General features: G+C 55.1%; 1 protein-coding gene across 1 annotated transcript; it reads left to right on the top strand.

The window, feature by feature from the left end:
- The first annotated feature begins 423 nt into the window (after positions 1 to 423).
- HAAO (3-hydroxyanthranilate 3,4-dioxygenase) lies at positions 424 to 13,987 on the top strand. Its single transcript, XM_072768131.1, has 10 exons — positions 424 to 591; positions 2,991 to 3,069; positions 7,290 to 7,373; positions 7,629 to 7,735; positions 10,617 to 10,706; positions 11,045 to 11,088; positions 11,365 to 11,510; positions 13,206 to 13,274; positions 13,459 to 13,541; positions 13,651 to 13,987. Exons 1-10 carry the CDS (start codon positions 512 to 514, stop codon positions 13,727 to 13,729), a joined length of 861 nt encoding a protein of 286 aa, XP_072624232.1. The 5' UTR covers positions 424 to 511; the 3' UTR covers positions 13,730 to 13,987.
- The last annotated feature ends 1,068 nt before the right edge of the window (positions 13,988 to 15,055 follow it).

Genomic DNA, 15,055 nt, shown 5'->3' with positions numbered 1-15,055 from the left:
GCTGTGCAACCCCGGCGTGGCTGCGCAGACATTCCGGGTTCTCGGGTGGGGACGCCGAGGCTTCCATCCCGGCCGCGCTCCCGTCCCGGGGGCTCGGGGCTCCAAACCCGCCTTCCTCCCATCACGGTCGGTCTTCGGGGCCCCCGCGGGGTCCGGGCGCTAAGCCTGGGGACAGGGGACCGCGCACGACCGCGATCCAGGGAGCCCCGGCCCGGCGGGAAGCAGGGCCCCCCGACACGCCCCCCCCGCGCCCCGCTTCCCTCGCGCGGAGGCCGCCAGGCTGGGCAGGGGCCCCGGGGGGGCGCGGGGGCGCGGGGCGGGCGGGCCGGGGCCGAAGTCCGGGAAGGGCCCCCGCCAGGTCACGGGGGCGGCCGGGGAGGGGGAATCGCCCTGCCCTTCGGCCCCCGGGCGGCTAGTGGGCGGCTAGTGGGCGGCTAGTGGGCGGCTGGGCGGAGCGCACCCCTGCGACACCCGCCTGGGCGCCCGCTGCGGCCGCGGCTCCCGGGCTGCCATGGCGCGTCCCGTGAGGGTGAAGACTTGGGTGGAGGAGAACCGGGCCTCCTTCCTGCCCCCGGTCTGCAACAAGCTCCTGTGAGTCCCAGGCTCGCCGGCCGCCCCCGGCCCTCTGCCCCCCCCCTCCGTCTGCACCCCTCAGCCCTCACCCTCCAGCCCCCCAAGCCCGCGGAAAGGGCCGACCATCCTCTCGTGCCTTCGGAGGAGGGGGAGGGCAGGCCGTTCCGGTTCCACCACCTTCATCTGTTCCTCTTTCGGACGACTCTGCCCTGGGGATTGTGACCTTGGCTTCCGGATGATGGCTGGGTGACTGGGAGTAGATGAGATGCAGATGGCAGGCCACCGCCCCTGTCCCCAGGGCTTAGAAATAGCTCTGCAACCCCCCAGGGACTCTCAGAAGTTTGGGGAGGGTGGTTTTTCCATTGCCTCAGAACTGCCCTAGAACCTGCGGGCAGAGGGTGAAGTCAGAGGATCAGCTCCTGCGGGAGAATCTGCATCCCGTGCTCTCCCCAGGCCTGTCCCTGGAGGCGGGCATGCTCTCGCAGCAGGCGCGGGCTCACCTCGGCCCACAGCACCCAGCAGGGCAGGTGGTGCTCAGCTGCAGTCTTTCTCCAGCAGACCTTCCCCGTGGCCGCTTCACCTCCCTCCCCTGCCCTCACACCTATGGCGGGGCCTGGTGTGCTCCCCAGCTCCAGGCTCACACTGCCGTGTCTGCCGAACATTCCCAATGGTGTGGCACCCCAAACCACACAGCGGCATTTGCACACCTTGGCAAAACAGAGGCCATGCCGGGTGCTCTCACCACTCACCTAGTCCTCACACCAGCTCCGTGAGGTGGGATTCTAATACGTGACTCCCCCAGTGTCCCTCAGCTAGTAGGGGCCGGGTCCAGATTCCAGCCCCTAGAAGAACTTGACTCCAAAGTCCACACTCTCCCTCTCAGCGCAGCACAGCACTATCATGGGCTCACACCCAGCATCCCCCTCCCACCCCGGGGCCTCGCGACTTCTACCACTGTTGGGGCCCTCACCCCTTTCCTCCACTTCATCCCTGTGCAGCCTGGTTCTCGGTCCCCCACGGCACCCCAACCGAGTCTCGTGCCCCTTGCTCCTCCCTAGCCCTCCAGATACCACTCTGGTTCCACCCTTGTCACCTTCACCCTGGGTGTTGCCCCTGCCTCCAGGCCCCCGCCCCAGGCCTCCAGCCTAGCCCCAGTATTAACAGGCACAAAATGCAGGCCCAGCCTTTATTCCTTCAGCACGTGTTCCCTGAGCTCAGTACTTGCCAGGCACTGTTCTGGACACTGGAGACGCAGTAGAAAACAAACTGACAGTCACTTCCTTGTAGCACTGACGTTCGGGTGAGAGGAGGCAGCCAATACTTACAACAGACAAGGAGTGGAGGCAGGCAGGCACAATGGGCCACCAGGTGGAACAGAGCCATGCCCCCAAATGCACACGCCGGGTTGGCTAGGGCTGTCAGGGAGAGTCTGCCCCAGGCCTCTCCTGGCTCCTGGTGGCTTGGTGGCAGTCTTGGCCATCCTTGGCCTCTGCTGCAGCACCCCGATCTCCATCCTCATCTTCACAGGGCACTCTCCCTGTCAGCGTGTCTGTGTCTAAATTTCCCCTTTCGATAAGGACTAGAGGCCTAGCCAATTCCAGTGTGACCTCACTGTGGCTTCACCAGTTAAATCTGCAGTGATCCTATTTCCAAATAAGGTCACATTCTAAGGTCCTGGGCATAGGACTTCAACAGATGAATTTGGGGTTGGGGGAGTCATATGAGACTGCTGGGGAGCGGTTTGAGCAGAGGAGGGACAGGATCTGGCTGAGGTACTCTAGATGATTGGCTGAAGTAGATCTTGAGTGGGCTCATTCCAGAACTTTCCGTACGTGCCTAAATTATATCCCAGTAAAGTCGACTTAAAAAAAAAAATTTCTGAGGCACCTGGCTGGCTCAGTTGAAAGCGCATGCAACTCTTGATCTCGGGGTCATGAGTTCGAGCCCCACATTGGGTGTAGAGATTACTTAAATAAAACAAAACAATAAAAACTTTCCTAGGCTCCCTGGCACACTTTAGGCCAAGATCAAACTCCTTGGCCTGTAATTAGAGATCTTGAACGAGGCCAGGGATCCTGGCTGATGAAGGGGTTGATCCACCACCACACTGCTCCTCTGTACTAGGTTAGAGGATATTGGGGACACACACACAAATACAGTGAGACAAGATGCAGAAAGACACAGGTATACATACAGTCTCTCTCACACACACGCGCACACAGAGTCTTAGATACGCACAGCTATACTGAGATGGGGGGGGACAAATGTCAGAGCCTATAGGGACAATAACACAGAAACAGCCCTGTCACCTCTCCCAGGGGTTACCAGCTTCCTTCCAGGCCACCCACAGGCCCCTGGACACCTCCTGTCCTGTCCCCTGAGCTGCTTCGGGACCTCTTCCCCCTCATTCATTGCAGGCACCAGAAGCAACTCAAAGTCATGTTCATTGGAGGCCCCAACATCAGGAAGGACTACCACATTGAGGAGGGTGAGGAGGTAAGCCTGGTACTTCCCACTTCTTTAAGAGCCCTGGGGGAGGAGACACTTGCCAAGCAAGAGCTGGAGCCCGTGGACAGGAGAGGGGGTGGTCCAATGGCTGATGGATGAAGGGACACCACTGAAATCCCAGGGCAAAACTGCTGCCTGGAAGTTGTGGGCGTACAGTGACAGCTCCGCCCTCTAGCACTGCTGGGGGAGCCCCAGGAAAGAGCCCTGGCTCTATAGGTCTGAGAGGGAGGGTCTCACTGCTGGGCATCGCCCCCTGGCCATCCATGTGCCAGATGCGGTGCCCTGGTCTCCTCCTCCTCAAATCTGAACATGTAAGATTGGCCTCCAAAATGAGACCCAAATACTGACAGGGACCTGGGTGCTCCACTCGGGTCCCAGGAGATGAGTTCTCTGGAAAGAGTTGGGGCTGGGAGGCCCCCTCGGTATCTAGAGGACCCAAGACACTATTTGACAGAGGAGTAGGATGAGTGGGGGGAATTTGTGCTAAATACCCTTTTGTACCTTGAATTGTGAACTGTGTTTCTGTACTATCTACCTACCCCAAGGCAAATAAACAAAAGTAAAATTAAAAGAAAAAGACCCCCATAAGGAGGGACACAGGTGGGTTTCCAGCTTTCAGGATCTCTGGTGACAAAAGATCAGTAGGGTACTGACACCCATCTTCAGGGGGCCCTGACGCAGGGGTTCAAGGTCCAGAGTCCGGTTTGGTCACCAGCCTCCACCCCCAATCCCTGGCCTCTCAGACACAGCCAGGGACTGGAGGGAGCACAGGAGAATCACTCACTCAACAAATATTTACAGAGCACCTAGTGGTGGGGGAGGTGGGCAGGGTTAGTGAGGACCCTGGGCCAGCAGGGAGCTGCCTCCCAGACACCTGCTTCTTGCCACACCTCACAGGAGACCGTTTCCCTCTGTGGCAAAAAATCAGCAGGAAAATCCAAAGCTGTGGACAGAAGACAGGGTTGGATTGGGAATGGCCACAGTGCCATGTTTAGACAAGGCTGGTTGCAAGGTTTCTCTGCTTGCCTCCATTAGCCTGAGGCCTTTCAACTTGCCTTCCAGAGGCTTCTGCTTTGTTAGCCCTGGTATCAGTGCCCACCTTTCTCATCTCATCCCCTCTTGCCTTCCCTTGGTCCCTACCACCTCTGCCCCATGCCCCCCTGTAGGATCTCCCCCAGCTGCTCTGGTGGTGTGGATGGATGCACTGAGGGGCCCAAGCCAAACAGTGGCTCAGCTAAGTGGCTGACATGAGGGCTGGCCTGAGTGGGTGGCCCCTCTCAGGAGGGACACCCAGGTGGCTGGGAGGAATTTAGCTAGAAGTGGGTGTGTGATGGCTTATTTTCATCCTGAGGTCGGAGAGAGTACCAGCCACAGGCCCTGGGAGGCTGCAGAGCTGGGGGTCAGCATCCTCTCTGTGTCTGCCGGTCCCGGGCTGTGCAATAGCTGTCCAGGCTCCCCGCTGGGGAGACAAAAGGCATCACTGACCCAGATTTTCCTCCTCATTGAGCTCAAGCTTCTACAACAGCCCTCCAGGTTCCCCAGCTTCACCCACCACACATACCCCATTTACCTCCTTCTCTTGGGGTGCACAGATGCAAGTAGACCTGGGCAGGGAGTCCACCAGACCTGGGCTGAAGGCTCGACCTCTTCCTGCCATGTGATCTCAGGCAGGTCACATCATGCCACCTCTCTGAGCCTGTTTCCTTGCAGCGCATGGGGACACTGGCTCCTGCCTGATAGAAGGATTCAATATGTACAGAGTAAGCATATGCACTGGGCCTGGGGCCTGGGGCAGTCAGAGTGCTTCATACACACTGACTCTCTGGACCCCGTGTGCAAGGCCTTGGAGGCCAGATTCCATTTAACATCCGCCTGAGCTGGTTTGGTGAGTCTTCTGACCAGCCCCAGGCCCCAAACATCATTTACTCCCAAATGGAACATAATTCCTTTTGGTTGGCCCATGACTGTTGGGAATGCTCTGCTGTTCAGGAAACGCACCTCTGCTCCAGGCTGGGCCTGTCTCTCATCATAGGAAATGCCTCTGGGCAGAGAGACAAGACACCACTTCCTGTCTGTGTGTTTTTTTTTTTTTTGAGGGCTGCTGACACCTTGCAGCCTGCCTAGAAAGGGCTTGCATCTGGCCCACATCATCACTCCAGATCCCACTTTCATCCCAGCTGTCCCTGATATTTGCAGGGCCTACGAGCTATGGTCCTCTCCTTAGAACTCTCTAGGCCCTTTCCCTTCATCCATGGAAGGACCTCCTCCCTGCCCTCCCTGCCCCCCAGCACAGATGGCTTTCTCCCAACTAGTGGGGTGGAGCATGATTATCACAGAATTGTGCTTAATAGGTTTTTTTATTTGTTTTAAATAACTTGCCTGGGTTTTTTTTTTTTAAATAATAAAAGTAAATATTGTCTATTGTAGAAAACAGGCAAAATAAAGAAAAAACAAATGTATTCATAATAGAAAAGACATTGTATTCATAATACTAACACTCAGGAGACCCACTGTGAACACTGTCCGCATTTGTACACGTATCCCTGCATAATTAGAATCCTGCGGGGTCATGGTTTTGAATCTTGCTTTAACATGAATTTAGCATTTCCCATTTTTCCATTTTATTAAGTCACTCAAAAATGTAGTTTTAATAGCTACCTAATGTTCTGCATTTGGACTCAATCATAAAATAGTGGCATTTCCTCTATTGTTAGCATTACTGTTGCTACTCCTGCCATCGCTAATATTAATAGCTAGAGGTTTATTGAGTGCTATGTGCCAGGTACACGCTGCTCAATGTCCCAGGCTGACATCACAGCAACATTCTAATTAGATACTGTCATTTTATAGGGGAGGAATTGGAGGCGCAGAAAGACTAACTGAATTGACGAGGGGTACATGGGGCCCTGGCTGAGCTGAGGGCCAGGCGACCCTGCGGTCTGTGCATTTAGCTGATGCACTGAGATCAAACAGCCACATACGCCTCCACTCCAGGAGGCAGGTGCATCTCTGGTTCGCTGCAGCCGCCTTCCCAGAGACAGAAACGCAAGGTCAAGAGTGCAAGGTGGCCAGTTGTCCCGGTTTGCCCTGGACTTGCCTGATTTCAGCACTGACGGGCCTGCCTCCCTAGAAGCCCCTCAGGCCACCCCACGGGGTGGGAGCGCAGGAAGTTCTTCCTGCCAGTTGCCACATTGCCCTTCACAGGGGTTGTGTCAGCTTGCCCCTCGTGGCAGACCGTAAAGCCACATTTCTCTAGTTTCCCGGAGCTTGGCTTGATTTCTCCTAGTAGGTAACTGTGACAAGAACCTCTAACTCCTTAGAGGTTAATAATAATGATTATTATTAATAACACCCCTTCAGCTATTTGGCTGGAGCTTGGAACACCCATGCGGTGTGTGACTGGTGGAGAGACGGTGTGTCTGCCTCCTGCCAGTGCCGTGGGGTGATCTGAGTAAACACATTATTTAGGAATTTAGGATGGAATAGGAAAAACGTATGGGGATCCCCAGGGAGAGAGCAGGAGGCCAGCACTGCCGGCCCCGCGGTCCCCACCCAGCCCGCTCCCAGGGTCAGCTGGCCACCGTTTACGCAGCCCACGTCCAAAGGCATTTGGACAGACCCCGCCCTGCCCCGGCGGGGGCTTCACGGTGGCCAGAGGAGCCAGCACACGCTCCTGAGCTACACCAGACTCCAGTCCCAAGTGCAGCTCCAGGACTAACTGTGACCTTGGGCAAGTTGTTTTACTCTGAGCCTCGGTGGGGTTTTTGTTTGTTTGTTAATTTTCTACAGAATGGGGCTACTAATACCTTTAGAGGCTGTTGCAAACCTTTGCCCTCTGATAATGTAGAGGAGGGTGCTGGCCCAGCCCCTGGGGCCCAGCGGCGTTTGTCCCTACCGGACGGAGGGCCTCGCTGAATTTCCCAGCGGGCATCTCAGCCAGCCTCCTGCCCCCTCACCAGGTACCAAGCGTTATGTCCTGGGTACTCCGGTCATCACTCGCGTGTCAAGATGTGATCCTGTGTGTCCCCAGCACTCCAGCCTGTAGCATGTGACAGGGGAGGCTGGGGTCTCAGAGCCCGAGTGACAGAAGTGCTCATAAAGGCCTTCGGGAAGTTTCTCGGTTTCGGGGTCAGAATTGAGGCCCAGGACATGGAAGAGGGAGAGGGAGGGCGCAGGGCCTGAGCCTGTCCCGCTGTCCTGTCCCCCAGGTGTTTTACCAGCTCGAGGGCGACATGGTTCTCCGAGTCCTGGAGCGCGGGCAACACCGGGACGTGACCATTCGGCAGGGGGAGGTGAGGCCGGGCCTCCTGCTGGGAGGTGAAGGACCCGGGAGCGGGGACCTGCTGTCCACTCGCGCTGGCTTTGTGTGGACTGTGTCCTCCTGTGAACTGGCCATCCTGGCACCCTGGCGTCCCCTCCGGCTCCGGGCTCGAGGCCAGCAGAGAGGCGGGCTGGGCTGCTGGACCCCGGGGTGGGCCGGGGAGGCCAGGACGCTGCGGGCACCAAGGTGTCTGGAGGGGGTCGCAGCCCTGTCCCCACCCCTGCAGATATTCCTCCTGCCGGCTGGCGTACCCCACTCTCCACAGAGGTTTGCTGACACCGTGGGACTGGTCATTGAACGCAGGCGGCTGGAAACGGAGCTGGATGGGCTCAGGTAAACGCGCCTTGTCTGGGGGGCCTGGGGCAGAGACAGGGGCAAGCAGTAGGCCCCAGATAGACCCGAGGAAGCACTGGCTGGCCACGGACAGGGTGGGAGGCCGGGCACATCCCGTGGTTGCCGGCTAACGGGGACGGGTTAGGGGCGGCGGTGGCATAGATTTGATGACGGCGGTCAGGAGGCATGTCCTCTGTGACTCCCTGGAAGCCCACTCAGCCTGAAGGCCTTCTGGCTGGGACCAGAACCTGGGCTTCCTGCACCGAGGTCTGCAGGGAGTTGTGCTGGGGGGTCGCCAAAGTCAGACCCCCCTGGCCTGGGAGCCGGGAACCCTGCGGCTCCTCCCAGCCTCCGACCCCAGGGCTTATTCAGTCTCTGCCAGGAGGCCCTCAGCTTGTTCCTCTAACCCAGATCATTCCACATACAACACTAACATGAGTATGACACTGGCTAGGGTACCAGGTAGATGCTTCCAGTGCATCTATCCATCTAACCCACACAGGGATCCTGAGGGGCAGGCACTGCTATCATCTCCACAGATAGGAAGACTGGGCACAGAGATGTTGAGTTTGCTAGAAAGCAGCAGAGCTGGCATTGTAGGGAAATGGGGAGTCAGGATCAGGACAATCTAGATAGGAGTATGGGTGAGCATCAGTGTGGGTTAGCAGGGGCACTCTTTCCAGAGCTGAGTTCCCAGTGGGTTCCAGTCAGTCACCCACTTATTATCTGATGCAGCCTATGGCTCCAAGGGACACGGATTTTCCCAAAAGCTAAACTATTTTTTGTATTTTTTTTAAATTAAGAAAATTAAAATTTCTCGCCAAGTTCCTGAGATCAGAATCCTTTGCCCCCGATCTCCCGTTATGATGGATATTTTTTAACACTTGCCTTCTTTCTAATCACCAAAGCCATGCACATTCCATCTTGAAATCAGGAAAAGTAAAAGAAAGCAAATAAACAAGGTTAAAACTGTTAGGAAGAGGGACAATGCTGTGGAAGGTGAATGATATCTCAATAAAACAAAATGAACAATAATAAAGGGTAAACAAACAAAAAAAACCCGTCATCTTACCAGTTCAACCTAACAAAGCTGTTAACCTCCATCTTGCCTCTTTTCTTTTTTTAAATTTTTATTTATTTATGATAGTCACACACACACACACAGAGAGAGACGCAGAGACACAGGCAGAGGGAGAAGCAGGCTCCATGCACCGGGAGCCCGATGTGAGATTCGATCCCGGGTCTCCAGGATTGTGCCCTGGGCCTAAGGCAGGCACTAAACCGCTGCGCCACCCAGGGATCCCTTGCCTCTTTTCTATCCATATCTTGCAGCACTGCAGTGTTAGCAAGCACAGAGTTGAATTTTGCTTTTTTTTTTTTTTCCTTAAAAAACTCATGAGGATTTCTTATACAATTCAGTGCTTTTCAAAAACACCATGGTAAACTAACCTACTGTTGTAGAAACAGATGTCTGGTGCCCAATTCCAAAATAAATCTTTCACATGGGGCTTTATGAAAGGAGTCTTTAGTGACAGAGTGGACACTATCCTCAATAACATTTTAAAAAATATATTTATTTATTTATTCATTCATTCATTCATTCATTTCTTAATAGAGAGAGAGTGTGCACACGTACACGTGGGGGAGAGAGGCAGAGGGAGGGGAAGAGAGAAACAGACTCCACGCTGAGTACAGAGACAAATGCAGGGCTTGATCTCAACCCCGAGATCATGACCTGAGCCAAAATCAGGAGTCAGTTGCTCAACTGACTGAGCCACCCAGGCCCCACCCCTGTCCTCAATAACATTTTTACAGCAAATTCAATAATGAATTTCATTGGCTGCTTTTGACCTTTTTTTTTTAAGACTTTATTTTTAAGTGATCTTTACACCCAGTGTGGGGCTTGAACCCACAACCCAGAGATCAAGAGTCACACACTCCAGTGACAGCCAGCTAGGAGTCCCTGGCTGCTTTTGACCTTCAATAAAAGCCAGGGACTCAGCATTAAAATGCCACTCTGAAGGCAAGCTTTCTGGTGGCCAGCTCCATCCCTGGATAGAACTTAACATGAGCTATATGTCTGTAAACTACGTCCCATTAGCAAGACCACTTCTTTTTTGAGGGGAGGAGTTGAAAAAGATGAAGCGGGCCTGGCCCTGGGAGCTGACGTTCAGTCAACAGAAGTGCTGCACACCCCAGGGGCCTGAGGCACGGCCCCCATCTGCCAGCAGAGGAACTCCCTGAGCCAGGCTGGGGCTTGGGTGAGCTTCCGAGAGTCTCCTGGAGGCTATGTGTACATGCACATGGGCTTTCATCCAGAGGAGAGGCCCTAGCACTTTGTTCCAATTATTGAAGGCACCCATGACCCCTAAAGGAACAGGATGTCATCTGGGGCTACCTTCTGCATGCGGATTCTGTAAGATTCCTTGCCCTCTGATCTAGAGCTCCAGCAGGCAGGCGGAGCATCCAGCCACAGGCCCTATATTCAGGCTCAGCTTCAGCTTCCTCTTTGGGGAAACGAAGACCATCATTACTGATGTCTGTGTTTCTAAGACTGTCTTGGGTCTGTCCTACTCCCATCACTTCCAAGCCGTGGAATCCCTGCCAAATTACCCAGCTTCTCTGAACCTCAGAGATCTATCCACTTTGTAAATGGTCAAGTTTGGGGAACCAGGAATGCATATGGGGTTGATAATAGCCCCCCTACTTTGGGGCCTACCGTGCTTCTGGGAGAGCCAGGTGGGGGTGAGCAAGCATTGGCCACTAGCTTATGCTAACAGGGTGAAGCAGGCAGCCAGCTCTGCAGGGCTAGCCAGGGTCCAGACTTCCACTTGAGGCTACCCAGGTGGGGAGCTGGGTGGCCTGTCCTTTGCTTCGGCAGGTACTACGTTGGAGACACCATGGATGTCCTGTTTGAGAAGTGGTTCTACTGCGAGGATCTTGGCACACAGCTGGCCCCCATCATCCAGGAGTGAGCCTCCAGTCCAGCCCCTCTGCTTGCTCTCTGATGCCCCCTGCCCTGGCTGGGTGGGGGGCAGACCCATCCCAGCAGTGCTCTGTGGCAGTACCACCCACACTGGGGCCTGGGATGAGGGAGGGGAGCATGCCCCTCCTAGGGTGAGAGGACAGGGGACTGCTCCATGGGGCTGGAGTGGGGGGATGGTGGACCTACATGGAGCTGTGTAGGGCCCCATGAGTGTGTGGGCTCCTGTACCTAAGAGTGTATGAGTGTGCGTGTCCCTGTGTGTCTCTCTGGCCACTCATTCGGGAACACTGGCCACTTGTCCTCCTCCCCATCTCTCTCTGCAGGTTCTTCAGCTCTGAGCAGCACAAAACAGGAAAACCCATCCCTGGTGAGCTCCCTGGAAACCTCCTTTCCCCCTCCCTCTACTCTGCTTTCCCAGAGTAGCATGGGTCTTGGCCCAAGGTACCAGTCTCCTTTTGAGTACCTTGCCTAGTACTCAAGGTATGAGATAATGATACCAAAGAGCATCCCCCACGTGACTGCTTGATGCTTGAGCTGGATCCAGAGCCCATCCTGGTGATTCAGAACTGGGTCCTTTGGGTCTGCTGGGGCTCTGGGTGGGCTGGGCCAGAGGCCACTGACGCAGCCTATGCTGTGGGTGCAGACCAGCTGCTCAAGGAACCACCATTCCCCCTGAGCACACGATCTGTCATGGAGCCCATGTCCCTGGAAGCCTGGCTGGATGGCCACCGCAGACAGCTGCAGGCAGGCACACCCCTCAGCCTGTTTGGGGACAACTATGAGACACAGGTAATTAAGCCCTGGGCCACCCAGGGCATCAACCCAGCAGCCCTAAGAAATGGGAACTAATCACTCACACGTACACGCAGGAGCACACACACACACAGTTTCAGAGGTTGTGTCACCAGCAGAGGCCTTCCTGTTTCCTCTGACTCAGAAAGTGATGGCTTTGCTATGTGTGGAGGCTATGTGGTCTCGAGCAGGCTTTCTTTGCCTTCAGAGTAGGGGGTTCCCCCATCCACTGACCAATTCCTGGGAGTCTAGAGTTATCCTTCTACTAGGAATTCCTGAACTTTTGGCCAATCTTAGCCTGGGGAACCAGAAGGAAAAGAGGTGCCTGGGGGTGAAGGTTGGGTAGAGAGGTGCACAGAGAGAGACCCACCCATACAAAGTTGGCTTTCTTTCATTCAACATTTATTGAATGCCTAGTATCTTCCAGGCTTTGGTAGGAAAATAAGAGTCACTGCCTCAAAGAGTATATGGTCTGATAAATAGACAAGTTAATCAACAATTACCACAATCATGTGGCATGTTATTTGGTAAGAGAAGCTTCAGAAAGCCATAGGATAATAAAGGAGGAACCGAGACTGAGAGGGAAGTCAGGGAAGACTTCCTAGAGGAGGTGATGTATAAGTTGCGTTTTAAAGCAAATAATAGGGATTTGCAAAAGGAAGAAAAGGAGGCTGAGAGAACATTCCAGGTAAGAGAGCAGCATGAGTAAAGGCATGGAAGCTTGAAATAGCCTGGCACTGCAAGTAGCTGAGGTGGGCAGGAGCCAGGGCAGGCGAGTGGGGGCAGCAGGCACCACTGCTGGATGGCAGGAGTAGCAGGCAGTGCCCAGGTCCTGACAGGTTCCGACGGTTCTCCTGGGCTTGCTTGCGCTTTACTATTTGCCACTGCACATCCCTTGCAGTTTGAATGAGACGCCCTCCCGGAGGGATGCTCACGGGGTACACACCTGCCCTGAAAGGCCTGGCCTGTAGACACCCGAGCTTACACAGGGTGGTGAAAGCGGGTGCACACCACGAAGCCCCTCGCAGCCCTTCACGGCCATGGCATTCAGCCCCGAGCTGGCCTTGGGGTCCTGCCGTCTGCCTCTTGCACGCACCTGCTCCCACCTGCTTCAGTTTACGCGAACAGATACCTACTGAGTCCCACTCTGGGCCAGCAGGAGCGCCGCCCGCACAGTACTGCCAGGCTGATGCAGATCAAGGCGGCTCATCCCCTCTCATCTCCCTCCTCCTCCTCAGGCCAGATTCTCATGGAAGAAGGCAGGTGGGCACTCTTTGGGAAACTATGTGTGTCTGTGATACATGAGGCCACACTAAGCCATGCACACACAAGTGCCTGTGTCCTGAGTGTGCCCCTGGCAGTCATGCCTTCATATGGGTCGGGTCAGCAGTTGTAGTGATGGGAGCAGAGCAATCCGATGTGCATGTGCGTGTAGGGCAGGCATGCGTGGTCCTGGATGGCAGGCAGGCAGCACTGCTCATCATGGGAGTGGCAGGGAGGCCTGCGGCCTGGCAGCTTTCCTCTCCAAGTCCTGGTCTTGATTCAATCTACACATGAAGATTAGGCTGTGCCTGGTTCTTTTTTTTTTTTTTTTGTGCCTGGTTCTATGGGCCTGGTGTCTGGGCGCCAGGGTCAAGGCCATCTCCAGTGTGGGGCTGAAGCACCAGAAAGATGTATGTCACTTCCTACCAGGTGATCGTCCATGGACAGGGCAGCAGCAAACACCCAGGACAGGACGTGGATGTGTGGCTGTGGCAGTTGGCAAGTGGGACCCCTGGGAGAGGGTGGCATGTCCTCCTGCCCACAGGCCCCAGGCTGCTCCTGGGCCTTGGATTCCCAGAGCCTGATTTGGTTCCCAGGGCCTCCTTGTCAAGATTCAGGGACACCTGGACAGGTGTTGAGGTCTAACAGCCTTCATTCCTACTCTCCTGTTCCTCTTTCCCAGGAGGGCTCCTCTATGGTGACGATGGGGGAACAGCATCTGAGCCTGGCCCCAGATGACAGCCTTCTGGTGCCAGCCGGGAACGCGTGAGTGCACAGAAGGACCCTCTCTTTCCCCTGGCTGTGGGACCACCCTCCTTTCCCTGGGATCCTCAGGGCCCACCTGTCTGACCCCTGCCCACCTGTGTCTCCGCAGGTATGCCTGGGAGCGAGGGCGAGGCTCTGTGGCCCTGGCTGTGACCCAGGACCCCACGCGCAAGAAGCCCCTGGGCTGATCCTCCTGGTGTGGCCCTGAAGCAGCCACAGTGTCCCCCCCATCACTCCCCTACCCTCTCTGCTTCTGCACATACTGCTGCTGAGCCACTCAGTGTCCCCAGCGCTGAGCCCTGGGCATCACCATCCACCCTCCTCTGGTCCTCTCAGCCGAGAGGCTGGGCTGCTCTTCATCCCTCTGTCCCCACAGGCTCAGCGCAGCATTTGCCTGCCACCGAGAAGGCCCCCAATAAAGGCTTCCTGGTGGACAAACACCTGTACATCTGCATGCATATCAATGGCAGACCCCATGTGCTCCTGTGACTCTGTGTGTGTGTGTGTGTGTGTGTGTGTGTCAGGGGCACCACGTCAATGTAGACATGTGGACCATCTGTTATTGGGTGTCTCTACTTGTAACGGGGGCTCCCTTCACTGTGTGTGTGGCCCATCCATTCAGACTCCTGTGCATGTCCTGGGGGCACAGCTCATAGCGTCCCTCTAACTCTTGATCTTTCCCATTTATTCTTTTTATGTGACTTTTATTTTTTTAGAGGTTTTACTTATTCATGAGAGACAGAGAGAGAGGCAGAGATACTAGCAGAGGGAGAAGCAGGCTCCAAGCGGGGAGCCCGATGTGGGAGATCCCAGGACCCCGGGGTCACGCCTTGGGCCAAAGGGAGATGCTCAACCACTGAGCCACTCAGGTGCCCTTTTTATGTGACTTTTATTTATTTTATTTTATTTTATTTTATTTTATTTTATTTTATTTTATTATTTTTTTATTTATTCATGAGAGAGACAGAGAGAGAGGCAAGGACACAGGCAGAGGGGGAAGCAGGCTCCATGCAGGGAGCCCGATGCGGGACTCCATCCTGGGTCACCAGGATCACGCCCTAGGCCGAAGGCAGCACCAAACCGCTGAGCCACCCAGGCTGCCCTTATGTGACTTTTAAATATAGCACCTGTTAGGTTTTCTTCCCAGCAAAAAGTGATGTGTATTAATTGCAGAAAACAAAAATACTTAAAAACACAGGATCCACCCCATCCCCGAGTTAACCCATGTTAGCACATGAAGATCATGATAACCAAAGCTGGCAGCAGGGCGGATGTCTGCTCCCCTGCTAGGTACAGGCGCCGTGTCCAAAGACTCAGATGGCTCCTGGGCACACTTCGGAGTCCAGGAGTGCTGGGAGCCCCAGAGGCAGCAGTGGGTAGAGACAAAACCTGGAGCCTACAGTGGAGATCAGAGCTTGGTTTCCTGGGACTTCAGGGAGAAATCCAGAAGGGGTCACATGTACGAGTAATGGAAGCTGGATCTGGATGGGTAGGTCCCCGGTTAGAGTCAAAGC

Source organism: Canis lupus, chromosome 11 (assembly GCF_048164855.1).
Source record: "Canis lupus baileyi chromosome 11, mCanLup2.hap1, whole genome shotgun sequence".
In the NCBI taxonomy this organism is placed as follows: Eukaryota; Metazoa; Chordata; class Mammalia; order Carnivora; family Canidae; genus Canis; species Canis lupus.
The sequence above is the reverse complement of the archived record's forward strand: the minus strand, read 5'-3'. Positions and strand labels throughout refer to the sequence as shown.

What these genes read in the sequence shown, in the direction of transcription:
- HAAO (XM_072768131.1), top strand. Translation starts at nt 512, where the DNA reads ATGGCGCGTCCCGTGAGGGTGAAGACTTGGGTGGAGGAGAACCGGGCC. An exon ending in ACGGAGCTGGATGGGCTCAG is followed by an intron (nt 7,736 to 10,616) that starts GTAAACGCGCCT and finishes TTGCTTCGGCAG; the next exon opens with GTACTACGTTGGAGACACCA. An exon ending in AACAGGAAAACCCATCCCTG is followed by an intron (nt 11,089 to 11,364) that starts GTGAGCTCCCTG and finishes CTGTGGGTGCAG; the next exon opens with ACCAGCTGCTCAAGGAACCA.